Source organism: Archocentrus centrarchus, chromosome 11 (genome assembly GCF_007364275.1).
Source record: "Archocentrus centrarchus isolate MPI-CPG fArcCen1 chromosome 11, fArcCen1, whole genome shotgun sequence".
Taxonomy (NCBI): domain Eukaryota; kingdom Metazoa; phylum Chordata; class Actinopteri; order Cichliformes; family Cichlidae; genus Archocentrus; species Archocentrus centrarchus.
The window spans coordinates 30,552,330-30,568,772 of record NC_044356.1 but is presented as its reverse complement, the minus strand read 5'-3'; the positions used below and the strand labels follow the sequence as shown (position 1 = coordinate 30,568,772).

Here is a 16,443-nt window from a genome sequence, read left to right as displayed (position 1 = left end):
ATGGGGGATGTGGACTCTACTCATCCACGGGGCTAGTAACTTGTGGTTACAGGTAGGGCTATATGTTAAATGCTATATGTACGTTGTGCTGCACATACAGTAGACAACCAGTCTACTTGAGCTTTGTGGGCTTGGAGAAGGCATTTGATTGCATCCCTCGGGGGATCCTGTGGGAGGTGCTTCGGGCTGCCCTTTGACACCAATCCTGTTCATAGTTTTTATGCATAGTATTTCGAGCCACGTGGTGGAAGGCTTCGACTTTGGTGACCCCAGGATCTCCGTCTCTGCTTTTTGCAGATGACGTGGTTCACCGGGTGGTGCTCGCACTGGAGCACTTTGCAGCTGAGTGTGAAGCGGCAGGAATTAGAATTAGCACCTCCAAGAATGAGGCCATGGGTCTCAGCAGGAAAAGTGTGGAGTGCCCACAGTGGCTTGTTTTGACCCAGTATGTGCCCTTTTAATATTAAAATACTTACTGATAGGTCTTCATTTTTTTGTGCATTGTAGATGATCGTCATCGAGTCAAGCTCCACTCCCTCCTTGCAGATCCCAGCTCCGATTATGTCAATGCCAACTACATCGACGTAAGTTACGTTTCCTTCTACCTCATCTCTTACTCCTACATCTCTGTCCATGCTGATCCTACAGCTCTGCCTTAAGAACTCATATCAGTTGTCTTTTATTGTTGTTGTTGACCTGGTGCTTGACCAGCAGTCACCTCCCCATGCTGTCATCTCAGTCTGAACTATCATTTAATGACTAAATCCACAACATAGCATTGTGTCTTTGTGTGTTAGTGCACATAAGCTTTGAAACAATGAAATGATTTTATTGCAATATCTCTAAAGTTCCAGCAAGAGCCCATAAGCTCTGAGCAGCCGGCCTCACCCAAGTGGTTTTGTAAGGCGACATTGAACATTAAAATTGGACTCAATATAACTCTGTTGATCCTTTCATATGCTTTCAGATATTGTGATCTCACCTACAGTTCAGCTCGAGTGAGTATCTCAGGGAGCCTCTCCAGTCCCAGCAGCAAGTTGCTCTCCCTTGAGATTCAATCTCTGCAGTTTTGCATTAGATGGAGCGACAGTGTCTGAAGGACTTTTCTTTCAGTGCAGGTCAGGCTGTGAGCTCTGCTGCTCACTCAAAATAGAAGGGTCACTTCAAAGGAGCTGAAAAACCTTTCAACATTCTTCCCTTTATGCAGTCTTCTGAAGTATTAATCTCAGGTTTAATACACACCCTTATGGTCTCTGATTGCTGTATTGCACCATTTGTTTCAGCAGTTGTTTGCTGAATAAAAGGAAATGTAAAGGGGCAGATCGGTGGTGGTGGGTGCCTGACTCATGTATGCCATCGGTTAAAACTCAGAGTTTTGTGTGTAGCCACTTCATCCCCTTTAGTGCTCCATGATGGCTCCATTAGAATGAGTGCTCCAAGGACCTTTGTGTCATTAACTGTGCAGGCTACAGCACCACTTGCATGTCATGCCAAGACCCTTGGCTCACAACACTGCAGTGAAATGATTCCAAATGATTCATAGAAGAGGCCAAGGCTGGAATAAATGGAACATTGCTTTTTAAAAGGTTAAACTGAAAAGTTTAGATCCTCCCCGTTCATTCAAATGCAGGATCACATGTTTTGCAGGGGTGGCAAGACATTTTTTTTTTTGTAAAATCTTCAGATGAACCTTTCTTTTTTTTTTTTTTCCATCTAGGCTGACACCAAAAGATGCAATTAAAATTCAAGAGACTTTGATATCCTGTTAGGCGCTTGGGCAGTGATGCCCGTTACAGTTGGTTGGTTTTCGATAAAATGGGAGTATAGGAATGGCTGAGCAAACCAATCAAAAAGCTTGAGATAAAATTCTGGTCCAGCAAAAAAGCTCAATATACCAGGTTTATGATTGTCTGTCTTATCATTGTGTGTCACCTGGTGTACTTAAAGTACCATTACAGAACAATTCAACTTAGTTTATTCAGTAATACAGTACACACAATGCTGAAGAAACTTGTTAGACCACCACCCAATGTCAGGTTTATGCCTCAGCTACCAAAATCATCTTTTTATGTTTCTGTAATGGTTAATCTGCCATTCCATTACTTTATTCAAAGTGATATTTTAAATGCTAAAGTATGTTTATTGTTGTTATCCATTATCAAATTGTTTGTTAAACCAAGAAGCAGAAAAATAGTAAAACACATTATTTTATTGGTATTTACTTAATTAATTCCTGATTCTCAGAGAAGTCCAGTGTGCCGACTCAAATTTGGGTATAAAAACATGAATTCTGTTCAGTGAATTCAGTAATTTTTAGTTTTAAACAAGATTTTGACAGATTTCTAAAACATTTGAGTTTTCTTGTTTTTAGGACGGATGGTCTAATTATCTGTTAGGCACTGTAAGTTTATTTCTGAGAACAGACTGGAGCAGTGTTGCAAAAACATTAAGTCCTGTAACAGTTTTACAAAGGCTCCAGGGTTTTTCATTAATGTTTAAAGTGGTTTAATTCAGAGACTCGTTGATTTCTAATTCTAATACATAAAACTCATTTTCTCCATATGATCTTCAAATCCAAAAAACAAACTCCATCTGCACCACACTGGCACAAAAGAGTTTCATTTTATTTTCTGGATATTACTTTTTAAAAGGTTGGGGTTGTATCATGTGTTAGGAAGAACATTGGCAGTTGTAGGTAAATGCATTGCATAGGTTTCTTAGCCTTTGCCTAGAAGTGCAATGCATGTTTTAAGTGCCATGGAGAAATACATTCAGTACTATGCAAAAGTCTTGAACCATACCATATATATATATATATATATATATATATATATATATATATATATATATATATATATATATATATATATATATATATATATATATATATATATATTTTTTTTTTTTTTTTTTTTTCCTAGGAAAATGGGAAATAGATGCAAGAATCTATGAAATGTGCAAATATAAGCTTGTCAGTCAATATTTGGTATGACCACCTTTATTCATCAAGCAGCCTGAACTCTTTCTGGTAATTTCTTTAAGTATACATCAGGAACCAAAGATCTTCTTTTATTAACCTCTGGTTCTGTTCTGTCAAAACATTGCTGGACTGCTTCAGTAATGTTGATGTCTGGCCTTTGGGGAGGACAGTCCATAACTGAGAGCATTCCTTTGTGTGTTTTTCTGTCCAGGTATACTTTTAATGCATTGGAAGTGTGTTTGGGATCATTGTCATGCCAAAAAATGAAGCTATTGCCAGTCAGGCACCTTAAAGATGGTATTGCAGATCTGCATGGTGGATCAAAATCTGATGGTACTTTTCTACATACATAAGTCCATCAGATTTGACAAGATCCCCAACACCACTGGCTGGAATTCAGCCCCAAACAAAGACAGAGCCTCTACTAAGTTTTACAGGTGCTTTCTCAGATCCTCTGAGAATGGTCAGGTAGAAGAGCTGGAGTGATCATGAGTGAAAGAGCTCTGAAAGACCCCCAGAAAACCTGGAGAACTATTGCTCAAGACCACTTTTAAAAATAACAGGGACGTCTGGCTTCTTGGAAGCAAAATATAAAGCAATGAGGGGTGGCTCAAGACTTTTGCACAGTACTGTTTCCAACAAGTGATCAGACTCACAAGCTCCTCAAGAAATTCAGAACCAAACCACCTGTCATTAAAAACAGTGACAGAGATGTGTTGATATTTGTCAGTCATTAGATTCACAGTCTAAAATGTGGGTCAGTGATGGATTTCTTTGTCTAACTGTTCGACTTACAGTTGAGATTTAGAATACGTTACGTGACTTCTCAAACTGTGAGAAGCGATGGTTTAGACAGATCAGTCAGAGTATATGCTTAGCTTCATTATAAACTCTGTCCTTCACACTCTTTCAGCTTCATTGCTGCAGCTAACTTCTTCACAGTGTCTCTATGTTCCCAGTTGACCACAAAAAATAAGACATGATGTGATAAACTGGTTTCTTCCTTATGTTAGACGGTGGTTATGGCACATACCATTCCACCCTCTTCATTTTTAGTTCTCACACAAATCCCGAATATGAAATTATCCAGGATGGACATAACTCCTAAAGAATCTCTGAATACGCTGCGACTTTAAAATGTTCACAATGAACAATTCATAGTATGTATCGAAGAACATTTTGTAGTTCCTGAGGCGCTCTCCCATGGGCCCAGCTTTACTGCAGAACTTATTAAAGTGTCATTGATGTTATTAACAGCTAGGATAACTCAGGGTTTTCCCCACCCTCAGATGATAACCTGCTACCACAGTCTTTTATCTTTCTTGTCCCTTTTCAGCAATCTTAGCGAAGATGTAAAATGCTGAAGATGATTGGACTGCTTATTTTCTTCTTGCAAGACAAAAGACTAAAAGACTGTGGTTCCCATAAAGACTAAAAGTTGGCCTTCATCACACAAACACGAGAATTAAAGGTTTCTGGACATTTTTCTCTCCACAGGACCTCGGTGCAAACTGCTTTTTAACCATTTCATAACACTCTTCTTCTGGTCTTTGATCCCAATAACTAGCTCTTGTTTCCTCCCCTGCTTTCCTTCTTTCTCTCTCTCTGATCCCCACCCTGCCTTCTTTTCAACCTTCTGGCATCTCTTAGATTCGGATAAACAGGGAAGTAAGTATCTTGCTTCTCTTCTTCTTTTCATGCTGCCCCCTCTGGTTCTCCCTGCCAGTCCTCCACGGCATTTCTTCTTCTTTTTTTCTTTTTTCTGGCAGATCCTCCTTCCCTTTCCCTCTCTAAGCTGCTGAGCCTTTCCACCATTAACCATCACTTTCCTCCTGAGTTTTTACTTTTTTCTCCCAAACTGACCATGGCAGTCTCATCCACAGTCAAATGCTCACCTGGAGTTTTTGCTTCACATCAGTCTTTGCTATAAAGGGGCTGATTGTATAATACAGAGGAGAAAAGATGAGGTCAGAGCTCATGTTTATACACAGTATGACAGGAGGAATTGTAAATATATACAGAGACAGGGAACTGTGGAAAACAACAAAAAACACTAGTATGAGGGCCCATATTTATCAGGCATCTCAGAGTAAGAGAGCAGATGGAAGATCACACCTGTGGGCTTGATTCTCAGTGACTAATTACACCCCCCACACACACACAAAAAAAAGCTAACCTGGTAGCATCAGAAAGCCACAAAACTGCACCAAATAGCAGGCTTTCTGACTGCCTGCCATAGATATGCACACGTAGATGCAACATCCAGGTTTGTCAGATGCGTCTCTGCTGCCACCACCTTGCAGGCTGTCTGTGGGCTCTGACCCATTACTATATAAAATACCAAACTTTTGTAAAGCTCAGTAAGCAGTCACAATATCTGAGTGTTGCGACCCTGTTTCACATCACAGTAAGTCATCTTTAGGTTAATTAATCACACACTGGCTTATGTCAGAAAGACTAAAGATGAATGTTGAAATTAAAGATGTGAAAATGTTATTTGCCTGTGTGTGTGTGTGTGTGTGTGTGTGTGTGTGTGTGTGTGTGTGTGTGTGTGCGTGTGTGTGTGTGTGTGTGTGTGTGTGTGTGTGTGCTAAGTAGTTTTAAATTATCCAAATTATCAGTCCAAGTGTTAAATCTGATTCATGGCACTAACCCAACAGTTAACTTCTGGAGCACTGTTGGAACTTTCTTTTTCAAATGACAGACATCCACGCATTAGGAGGCTGAAACACTGAGGTTCAGTGATTGGTTGATAGCTAATTGTCATGTCTGTCTGGCTGTTGATTGGCCAGCTGAATGTGACGTTCCCTTCTACACACTGGACACAGGCCAGATAACCACTTTTCATTTACTTAAACATATTAATGAGGCTCCACAAGGAGAGTTGAAGTTGATCCAAATGTTGCTAGATTTGTAATGATGTGTTCTATCTTTACTGATGTTTGTTGAAGTCGTTGAAGGGGGTTTAAAAGTTGCCAGCTGCAGTGAAAACAAATTGCCAACACTGCCTTTGCAAACGTGTGAGGATTTATTCAGTGCATTCATTATCTGCTGGCTAATTACTCCACACGGTTATTCTTTAGTAGGGGAGGAATAGATGGGCAACATGAATCCTCAGCTCTTGGTTTCAGCCATATATCATCGCTGTTCTGATCGTCTGCAGTTAATAAGAGCAACATTTTTCATGTCAGAATTCTCAGCCATGCATGAAAGCTCAGCAGGGATTGATGGGCAGATGCTGTTAGAAATATTGCAGAGAACAGGACACAGATGCGAAAGCAGAAAATGAGTCCAAACTGCAAACATGTTTTGATATTACCTATATGATTAAAATACAAAGAGATACATTTTCTCAGTCTAAGAAAATATTCCTATTTATGAATGCCAGCATGAGGGAAATGATGTTCACAGGAGTCTATATATTGATTTTTTTATTATTTTTTTAAAAGATTGGTACAAACATCTTGTAGCAGCTTTTGAGTGGGATGTGCAGTAATTACTCCACAGAAACTGCACAGGATGTTTTTCCTACATAAAGGTATAATTTGTGATCTCTAGAGTCTAAAATACAATAGCAAAGCATGAAATATAATATGTGTAACTATTGTAAGATTTGAATGTATTTTTTTGCTTTTTTTTTTGCTTAAGTAGCTCATTGTACACCTGCCGCTGAGAGTGCTTTATTTCATTTCTCGTGCAGCTGCTTTTCAGATGCAGGCTGCGAGTGTCTTGAATTGGTTATTCCCACAGTTTTAAGTTTGAAAACTCCCTCTGACAGCCTCCGCTGCTGTCACTGAGGATGATTAAAAGTCCTGCAGGATTCTTCCAAGCAATTCTGAGATGCATGATGGATATGAGTTCATTCACTTGCATACACCAAGGTCTGGTTTTGCTTGTTGCAGGGTGTAGTTGCAGCAAGCCAAATTTGTCAAAGCAAAACAAATAGTTTTTTCTGTCTTACTGTGAATGAATTGATAAGCGTTCCGCGTCTGCATATCTTTACTTTTTCTTTTCTTTTCAATCCATCGTGAATTCACATCGCTTCATGTTTTTCTGCCTGCCCGCTGTTGGAAACTGGTTGCCAAGGTGACAGACAGGAAACTGGTCAGCTCAGGGGAAACTCAGCAACAGAGGCTCATGGGAATGGCTTCGCTGCAGTCTTTCATAGCGATGACCGTCCATCTCAGCATTCCTCTCCAGCATGACAGTTATGGAATGTAATTCATGTTCCTGCCTGGCTCAGTAGCGCACACATGTATATGAGTTTGAAGGGACTACAGGGACTGCACTGTGTGTGTGTGTGTGTCCGTCCAGCATATTTACAAACACAAATACAGCAGCTGAAATCACTTTACCTGTGAGTCATGAGAGATTGCACTGATCTTAATTCTGGGGATCTATCATGCTCGGCTGCTTTGCATTCAGCACGCAGGTCTTTGCCTGGCCAGAATGCCACTAACAGCCTTCCAGGCCGCGCACCATGTATCATAACTGCAGTAATGCCAAGCAGAGCAGAAAGGAGACAGTCAGATCAGTCAGTGTCACTCAGGTAGAATTACTCCTAGAGCTGAAGATCCCTCACTTGTCAATCTACCTTTGATCAGCAGCCCGGGCTGCATGCAAAGCACCACACACCGGGCTGCCTTTGAAATGCAGCTCCCTCGCTCTGGAATGAATGACCTGGCTCTGAGACAGACAGAGAGAAACTTGAATTAATGCCATTTCTTCCTGCATTATAATTCAAGTGAGATTCTTCACCCAGAGCTAGTGCCCAGAAACGGTCCAAAGAATTTTTTTTGGCTGGTCAAACACACTCACATACAGATCAGTTCTCAGTCAAAAGCAGAACAGAAATTTAGCCGAGCCCAGCCCCGAGAGTCTCACGTTACCATGTATCCCTGTAATTATTAACTCTCTCCCATCTCTTTTATTTTTTCCTCTTATCTCCACTCTCTGTCCCACAGGGCTACCAGCGATCAAACCACTTCATCGCCACTCAAGGTGAGTGTACGGTAACAAACCCGGCAGCAGTGCGTCACTACTGATATTTATGTTTGTTTGTGGCACACTTTACACAGCAGCCCAGCTGACAATATGAAAATGAGTTTGCTGAATTAATAATGTGTAAACAACAAGGAGCTTGTGTTGCATCACGTTCACATCTGGATATCCAGCACAAACAAGTCTTTTCCTCCGTCTGCGAGAAACGCTCCTATAACAGTCGACTGTAACTGTCAGTCACTCTGCACTGTAAACTGCTGAGTGTCGCTGCGTGTGAAGTTGTGCTTCCGTTTCTCTCCTCCCTGCCATCTGCATGTGTGGCACACCAGCTCTCTGATGTCGTTTTGATACGCTATATAAGCTGCATTTCCCAAGCGGCACGCACACTCACCCAGAGAGAGACGGAATGAAAGGGAGAAAGGCGCTGAGAGAGAAAGAGAGTGCGACATTTTCTCTATTCTCTGCCGACTCTGATCCTGTTTATTCAGTGAATGTGTTTTTCGCTCTGTAATCCCCTCTGATTTCTTCCCATCTTTCACTTTGGTCTCAGTTCTGCCGCGTCTCAAAAGTAACCTCAGAAATTTTCTCTTCTTCTCTTTAACATTTTGCTCTTTCTGCATACTCGGGTGCAGGCAGGAGGTGGAAGGAGTGCCAGTGTGATCTTCAAGTAGAAGGGAAAATTTACTTCAGGTTCAACTATGGTTTAAAGGTGAACCGGGAAAAAATGATAAAGTATTAAAGAGTAGGATAGGGGATTTCCTTTATTTTGGAAATAAATATTGTGCGTGCATTTCCTGTGTGTCACCCCCCTCTCTCTCCCTTTTTTCCTGTCGGCTGTTATAAAATAAAGGCTAAATTCCCCAAAATAAATCATTTAAAAGAAATATGAGCTGAGTAGTGCAGACCAATAACCACCTTTACTTTCCAGAAATGAGTTTTTCAGTTTCAGTTTTGCAGTTTTCCAGTTAGTGCAATCATATCACACACAAAAAAATGGCATAAATTGACAAGAATAATTGCAGCTACTTGAGTGGGCTTTCCTGTTTTAAACATGATAAAATCCATGCTGTGTCCAAAGTCACACATTCACTACTATACTATAAAGCAGGGCTCTTCAACTCCGGGCTTCACGAGCCCCCTCTCCTGCAGGTTTTAGATGTGTCTCTGCTTCAACACACCTGAGTCAAATATAGAAGTCATTAGCAGGACTCTGGAGAACTTGACTGCATACTGAGGAGGTAATTCAGCCATTTGATTCAGGTGTGTTGGATCAGGGACACGTCTAAAAGCTGCAGGACAGGGGTTCTCGAGGCCTGGAGTTGAAGAGCCCTGCTGTAACGGACAGTGAATTTTTCACTGAATAGTGAGCAGTAAACTGAGATTTGTGAAACACATTTGTCAGTCTTAGCAGAAAGAACTTTTGGTTCCAGTGTAGAATTTTTGAGGTTACTGTGCACTATAACGTACTGTATACCGTTGATATATTTATCCACCAAAAAACTGGGCACTCATATCAGGCAGTACAGGGGCAGGGGAAGGATGGCTCTGTCAGGACTGCTGCAGCCATGACAAGTTAAAACCAGGACAGAGTTTTCACTAACTCTGATCTGGAGAACACAGAGTAGTTGTGTGATGTGCTTTGCTGCAAGATATTATCAAAACTGTCTGTCCAGCATAGATAAGGTTGTGTAGCACTCTATCTCATACATAGAGAGAAACCCACCGTCTTACCTGTGACTTTTTCCATGTCTTTACCTTGATTTGCTCGCCATCCCTCCCTTGATGCTTAGGAATACCCCTTGATTTGAGTCAGAAAACTTTAGCATGGGGCATCTGCCTATACTGAGCCACATCTGATAGATAACACTGGTTTGTTACAGCATCTTTGCAACACTGGGCTAAACACAGTGCATCCAGATATACAGTAGAAGACAGATGTAAAAGAATTATTATTATTAAGTTAATTTGAACTATCATTGAACTATGATCTGCTACAATTGGTGCAGCTGTGTCTGTTTAGCTTCTCTTCTCATTAGCATGAGTTCATTTGGCTTTCCCGTCTCACACAAATGTTACAAATTACATTTGTTTTATTCTGTTGTTGTTGATGGCCAAATAAAAAAAAAAACGTCATAGCTCTGAGCTCTGTAGCTGATGCTTGACTGTAATACAGGAGCATTTATTTAAAATGGCAAACAGCCGACTGCACTCTTTATAAAAGGTGGGTGTAGCCACTGTTCCCTCACCAATTGGATTGAGGAGCCGGAAGCAGCCATATGGATGTAGAGTGAAGTGCCAAGTTAGCAGTGCATCGCACAAACACCTACCATTTAAAGCTAACACATAACTCATAACTTACAGCTTGCAACAAGAAAAGCTATAATTATTTGCCAGAAAATTGTATTTAAAATGTTCCGAAAGGCACCAACACCACCGAGTACAGCTGAGAGGTCCACTTTAATGATGCTTAGCAGGCAACGAGCAGCTGTGACGACCTGTGTCACCATCCACTTCATGGAACCACATTTAATCATTCATAACATCAAGCTGTAATTCCATTTAAATGGCTGTGTTACAATTTTTTGTACGGTTGCATTTATTTTTCACTCCAAAGATGGACGTTTTAAGTCAATGGAGGTTTATTTTTGAAGCACTTTGGTTATTCTGTGTTAGGTTCATTTTAGAGATCAGGCAGGTGCCACTTTCTTAACTTAATACTTACCTTTATAGCAAAATACAACACAATCTTATATATTTTATATATCAATAATAGAAATTGCATATTTTTCTATTGTGTGACTATGTTACTGTAGTTCAAAGTGTTGCTGTGTGTGATTAGCATTCTCAGCATAAGGCTGTCAGCTGTTAATTTCACTGTCTCAGGATCGCTTTGCAATCCGATTTTTATGTTAATGTGCTGTTAAAAACTAAGGTCACGTCTAAATTGAATTAAAAAGATAAATATGATTTAAATGTGGGATAAGCAGAAGAGGATGGATGGATGTTTATTTTTTTTGTTAGAATCTATAATTAAGTCACCAGCAGAATATTTTTGTTATTGATTGTAATGTACTACATATGATATTCTCATGGCTGATTGTATTCATGACCTTAGGTGCCTCAGGCACAATATGTTTCATTTTTTTGTCCCCTAGCTAAAAATACATTAATACATAGATAAAATGTCAAACTAGCTTAAATAATGAATAAAACTATGAAAATAAGACTTTGATTTGAAAAGATCTAGAAGACATAAAAGCACAGATAGTTATAGTTGCTAGAGTAACTGCAATTAAGTACTTCAGTCGTGAGACTCGTGTACTGTAGAGTGCGCATACAGTGACTCATCTTTAAAGCTACCATTTGCCCCTTACACTCTGCACACTCCTAGCAACCCGCTGTGCATATGTGTGCTATGAGCTCTGGGTGGACAACTATGGCGATGTGTTGAGGTTGATTTGTTGTGTCTTAGATGAGTCTTGAGGCAGCTGGGCTCTCAGAACAGGTGCTCCGGCTCTCTATTGTGTCCACGGGAGGGGTGGAAACAGGTGATGGGGGAGGCGGACAGGGAGGAGAAATGCTAAGTGTACTCTACAAGGTCCAGTCCACAGTGGCGGCACGTTGTGCTCTGCATACAGATTGACTCAGCTGCTGGGATCACACATGATCCATCTCTCAACTGACTGCCCCTTCCCTCTGGCCTCCTGCTGCTGAAAAATTAACATCTCGCATACCTAATACAGATAAAATAAGTCTGCAGTGATTGCTAACAGGCCAGGAACAACCTGTGAAGAGGAGGAAGAACAGTGGTTAAAGTAGCTGCCCACACGCGTGCATTTAAATGCACTCAGGCTGTAGTTGGCTCACCTTGGGTTGCCGAGAGTCAATACAGACCAGTATACGGCTGTTAGGAAAGTGAGAGCTGTTGTCAGGCTCTGCACATGCTCTGATTTTAGCAGGCAAGTAATGTTCCTCCTGCTGTTGTCTTTGCATGTTTGCCCTGGGGCATGTAGTCAAAGGCATGTCTTTTGATTCCACAACTGCGCAAATAAAAGCTGTGAAAACAAGCACTGCTTTATATCTCTTTGTATTTATTTATCTGTGGAAACACAAAGCCTCAAAAAATCCTGTGTTGCCATTTTCATTTCTTTTTCTTTTTTTTTTTTTTGGCATCACATGCAGAACATTGCCAGTGGATCCACTGGAACCTTTGTTGTCTGGGAGAATCTAGAAAGTTTGGAGGTTCAAGTTACGACTTTATGCTTTTTTCCTGTGTTCCTCGAGCTGTGCCTGAGCAGATTCTGCAGTGTGTGTGTGTGTGTGTGTATGGGCACATTTTTCCGCTGCGAGAGTGCTGCTACCGATGAGTCATTGATCCGGGAGGTGGGGTGGGGGTGTGTGTGCTTTGGGGTTGATCTGTAACAGTGTTGACATGAATGCCAGGACCCAAGGTTTCCCACCAGAACATTGCATTCTAAGTAAGTGATCAGTGTTATTCATACAGTTGACCTTAAACAGTTAAGCTGCTGTTTTTACTCTAAATGTCAACAAATCCAGTGAAAAGTGAATGTATGACTAGAAGTAGTACGATTTCACAACCAGAGGAATCAAGGACATCACCGGGAAAGAGCAAGATTTGAATTTGCTTGCAGGTTTTTATTGAAAGGATTAGGAGGTGTGATCAATATTAGCATTACAGACAGGTAATTTCTTGCATCTATATTTCTATTTGCCTATAATGTAATGTCTGTGAATCTGCTGGCCAGTGAGTGTACGTGAAGGACTAAGACATAAGAGTTTGATTACACAGGCATCGCTTAGTAGTAGTTACATTTCATTGTTTATTATAGAAAAACTTTTCGCCAGCCTGATGATTTAAGTATCCGTGAGGCTCAGTTTTGATGTCTTGGACCCAGATTTACACACATGAGAAAGCATTACTGTATGAATGTTTTTGCTTATAAAGTCATTTAGAACAGTTACAGGATGATATTTCTGTTAGACAAACTCTGTGGGCTGAAATAAATTGGCACCTTGTTCGCTGAAATGCGTGTGGTATGTTTGGCAGAGGAGTCGGTATGAAGGAGGACCTTGTGATATTATTAACACCACAGTGTAATGAAATCAATGAAAGTGTCATCTTCTCCAAGAAGCTGTGATTTGTGTCAGCCACTGGTGCCTGGGAAAGGCAACACAGGAGCTTATTTGCACAATGGCTGAGGATTTGTGGGTGTATTGAAATGACATTTCTCCGTAGTATTAGGAGAACAGAGAGCGGGCAATAGTTCATGAATGACACATTGTTACTCTATTCCCTGGCATGGATTACACAATGCCTGTACATTGATGGTTATTGCTGCTATTTTCTCTGACTTATTGCTCATCTCTCTGCCTTCCATATCTTCCTGTCTTACTTTAACTTTCCTTCTTGATTTTTTTTTCTCCCCGTTTCCACTCCTCCACCTGTAACTCTGCTGTGTATCTCCTCCTCCACAGGCCCCAAGCAAGAGATGATCTACGATTTCTGGCGGATGGTTTGGCAGGAGAATTGCTTCAGTATTGTCATGATCACTAAGCTGGTGGAGGTGGGCAGGGTAGGTTTCCCTTGTTTTTGTCCTGTGACCTCTTCAGCCACCTCTGAAGATGAATGGAGAGATGGATTTTTGAAGCCCCCTTTATCATTGGCTATATATCAGAAGAGCTGCTGTGCTCTGTTTTGTGGGAGGAAATGGCAGCAGCTGTCTGATCATGAGTGATCACCTTTTACTTTGCTGGCTGTGGTCCAAGGTCAGAGCTTTGATGCTGATGAAGGTCTATGGTGGGATACTAGAATATGGTATACTGTTGCATTAACTATTGCTATCTCCGTTGACTACACAACACTAACTATACAATTTTTTTAATTATGCATCTTTAAAGCAACAGCAATAAAGCAGCTGTATGATGGAGTCTATCAGTTTGCTATTGAATAGGGTCAAGCTGGCAATTACAAATTAAAATTAAAATTGCAAATCTGTTGCTGTCTACATAGAAATTGACAGTAAATGGAAATTTGCATTAACTACTTAAACTGTGCGACAGATAACCCTGGCAGTTTTGTTGTTTAGTAACATTGTTTAGTAGCAGTGGGGATTTATCTGGTCATGCAAATTTATAGCTAATTTGTAAACGATAATGGCATAATGTTGTGCAACTTGTGTTATTCTTGTGAAAGTCCCATTATATAACATTGTTAAAATTCAAATTCAAAACAGACTTCTACAATTAGAAGTTACAGTTTAACAGCCGCTTCCCTTCCAGAAGTATCAATTAAATATAAATGGTGCAAATGGAATGGCATCTCATTTTGTGAAATTGAAGCAACGGGCCACCCGCACAGCCGAGCGAGTGTCAGCCAGGGTCACATATTAACGGGGAGCAAAAAAAATATCTCTTATGATTAAGAGTGCCCAAGCATTTCATCTTTTTACAGCCTCCCTCCCAGATGCTGCTGCAGTCTTTCCCAGGCTTAGAAAAATGTAGCATTTTTTTTTTTTTTAATCAGAAAATTAGTGTTTAGGAAGAAATGTTGAGGCCGTGAGGTAAGCAGCAGAAGAAAATATTGACACCACAAAAACTGCACAAACAGGAAGTTAACATTTTCTTTAAAATATATTAGCATGGGGCTACAGGTCAGATAAAGAGGGGAGAATAACACCATCACCAACATTCACCACTACCAAAGGCCATAGCAGCTCTAGAGCAAAGCAGGTTGTTGTTGTTGATGAAATTAATGCCTGGTTATATTAATGTTTGCGGGGTAGCGTTGAGATAAATCAGCCATACATTAATGGGCTTTAACCTGTGTCTGAACTGTGTTCAGATGAAGTGCTGTAAGTACTGGCCTGATGACACAGAGCTCTACGGTGACATCAAGATAACACTGCTGAAGACTGAAACACTGGCAGAGTACACCGTGCGCACCTTTGCCATGGAGAGGGTGAGTCATACTCTTGCATTATTTTTGTATCACAACTGCGAGAGCTGCCATGAGTTCAGCTCTCATTGTGTTTGTATTTCAGTCATTTCCATTCTTATAATAATCACATCACATTATATGTGACTTATTGTTTGTTCTAGAGAGGTTACCCTGCCAAACACGAGGTGTGCCAGTTCCACTTCACCTCTTGGCCTGAGCACGGGGTGCCGTACCACGCTACTGGCCTGCTGGCTTTCCTGCGCCGGGTCAAGGCCTCAACTCCTCCTGACGCTGGACCTGTGGTGGTCCACTGCAGGTAACTCCACTTCTGTCCTGATAATAAGCAAATCAGCCAACAAATGTAGTGGCTCTAAATATATCCTCCTTTCCTTTAACGTTATATTTCTGTCATACTCAACATGTTGCAGTAGCTTAGTTTGCACTGTTTATTTCAGCATTTCTCAAAATAACTGTCAGCTTCTCAGTGCTGTGTTTGTGTTGGTGGAGAACACAAAAGTGTTGACAAATTAAAATGTTTCACACGTACTCAGAAAACATTCATAAAGACACAGGTGGCAGGATTTTTCACAGTGGACAAGGACAGTGTCTGGCTTTTCAGTGAAGATTTTTTTTTTTTTTATGCTTTGTGCCAACTGATAATTGTTGTCACACCTGCAGCAGAGGCTTTCACTCATGGGTTTTTCTTTTTTGATCCATCTATTAACATTTGCATTTTAGGTTTTCCATAAAAAATGGAGTGAAGTTCGGGGACATCACCGGAAACGTAGGAAAAGTTGTCACGTTAAAATTCAAGTTTTTTTTTTTACTTGCTCTTATTTATTCAGCCGTAGACAAATTGTTCATGTAACACTGCCAACAGTTTGTTAGCACTGCTGCGAAAGCTGTGAATCGAACTCTGGTGAATCTTATAATAAGCCGATAAGCTTGTGTTCATGCACATATTTTAGTAACCATGATAACACGCTGACAACTTACTAACTTATTTAGAGATCTTGACAAGTGCAAACCTGTACCAATACCCCTCAGCAAATCTGCACCTGAAAAACGTCATTTCCTTCTGTCTTTGCTGTAACATGCTGTTGAGTTGCAGGATAATTGTTCCTATAGCTTCACTTTAAGGTGGAGTATGACCTGATGTCAGCGAGTGGAATTTTATTTGATCACCTGGGGTCTATAAAGTTCTTAAGATGCAGGTTGACAGTCGAAAAATGTCAAATCAATCACTTAAATGTCAGTGTGAATAACAAACGGCTCTCGCTCAACGCAAATGGTTGATACGAGAGCTGCAATGCAACCACAATCTTAGTTCTTTGGAACCAGAAGTGGAACCAGGGTGATTCTTGCCACAGTTTCACAGCGGCAACTCAAAATGGTACTCAGTAGTTTGTATGGCTCCCACCTGCTTGTTTTCATGCCTGACAACGTTGGGGCATTGCTCCTAATGACAGGAGACATTGTTTCCTGGGGTTGGGGCTCCTCCCCG

General features: G+C 40.8%; 1 protein-coding gene across 1 annotated transcript in view; it reads left to right on the top strand.

The window, feature by feature from the left end:
- ptprua (protein tyrosine phosphatase receptor type Ua) overlaps positions 1-16,443 on the top strand; it is a 240,719-nt gene that overhangs the window by 200,695 nt on the left and 23,581 nt on the right. The window contains 5 exon segments of the mRNA XM_030740851.1: positions 508-584; positions 7,945-7,981; positions 13,478-13,575; positions 14,844-14,960; positions 15,101-15,255. Of these exon segments, the coding sequence (XP_030596711.1) occupies positions 508-584; positions 7,945-7,981; positions 13,478-13,575; positions 14,844-14,960; positions 15,101-15,255 (484 nt within the window).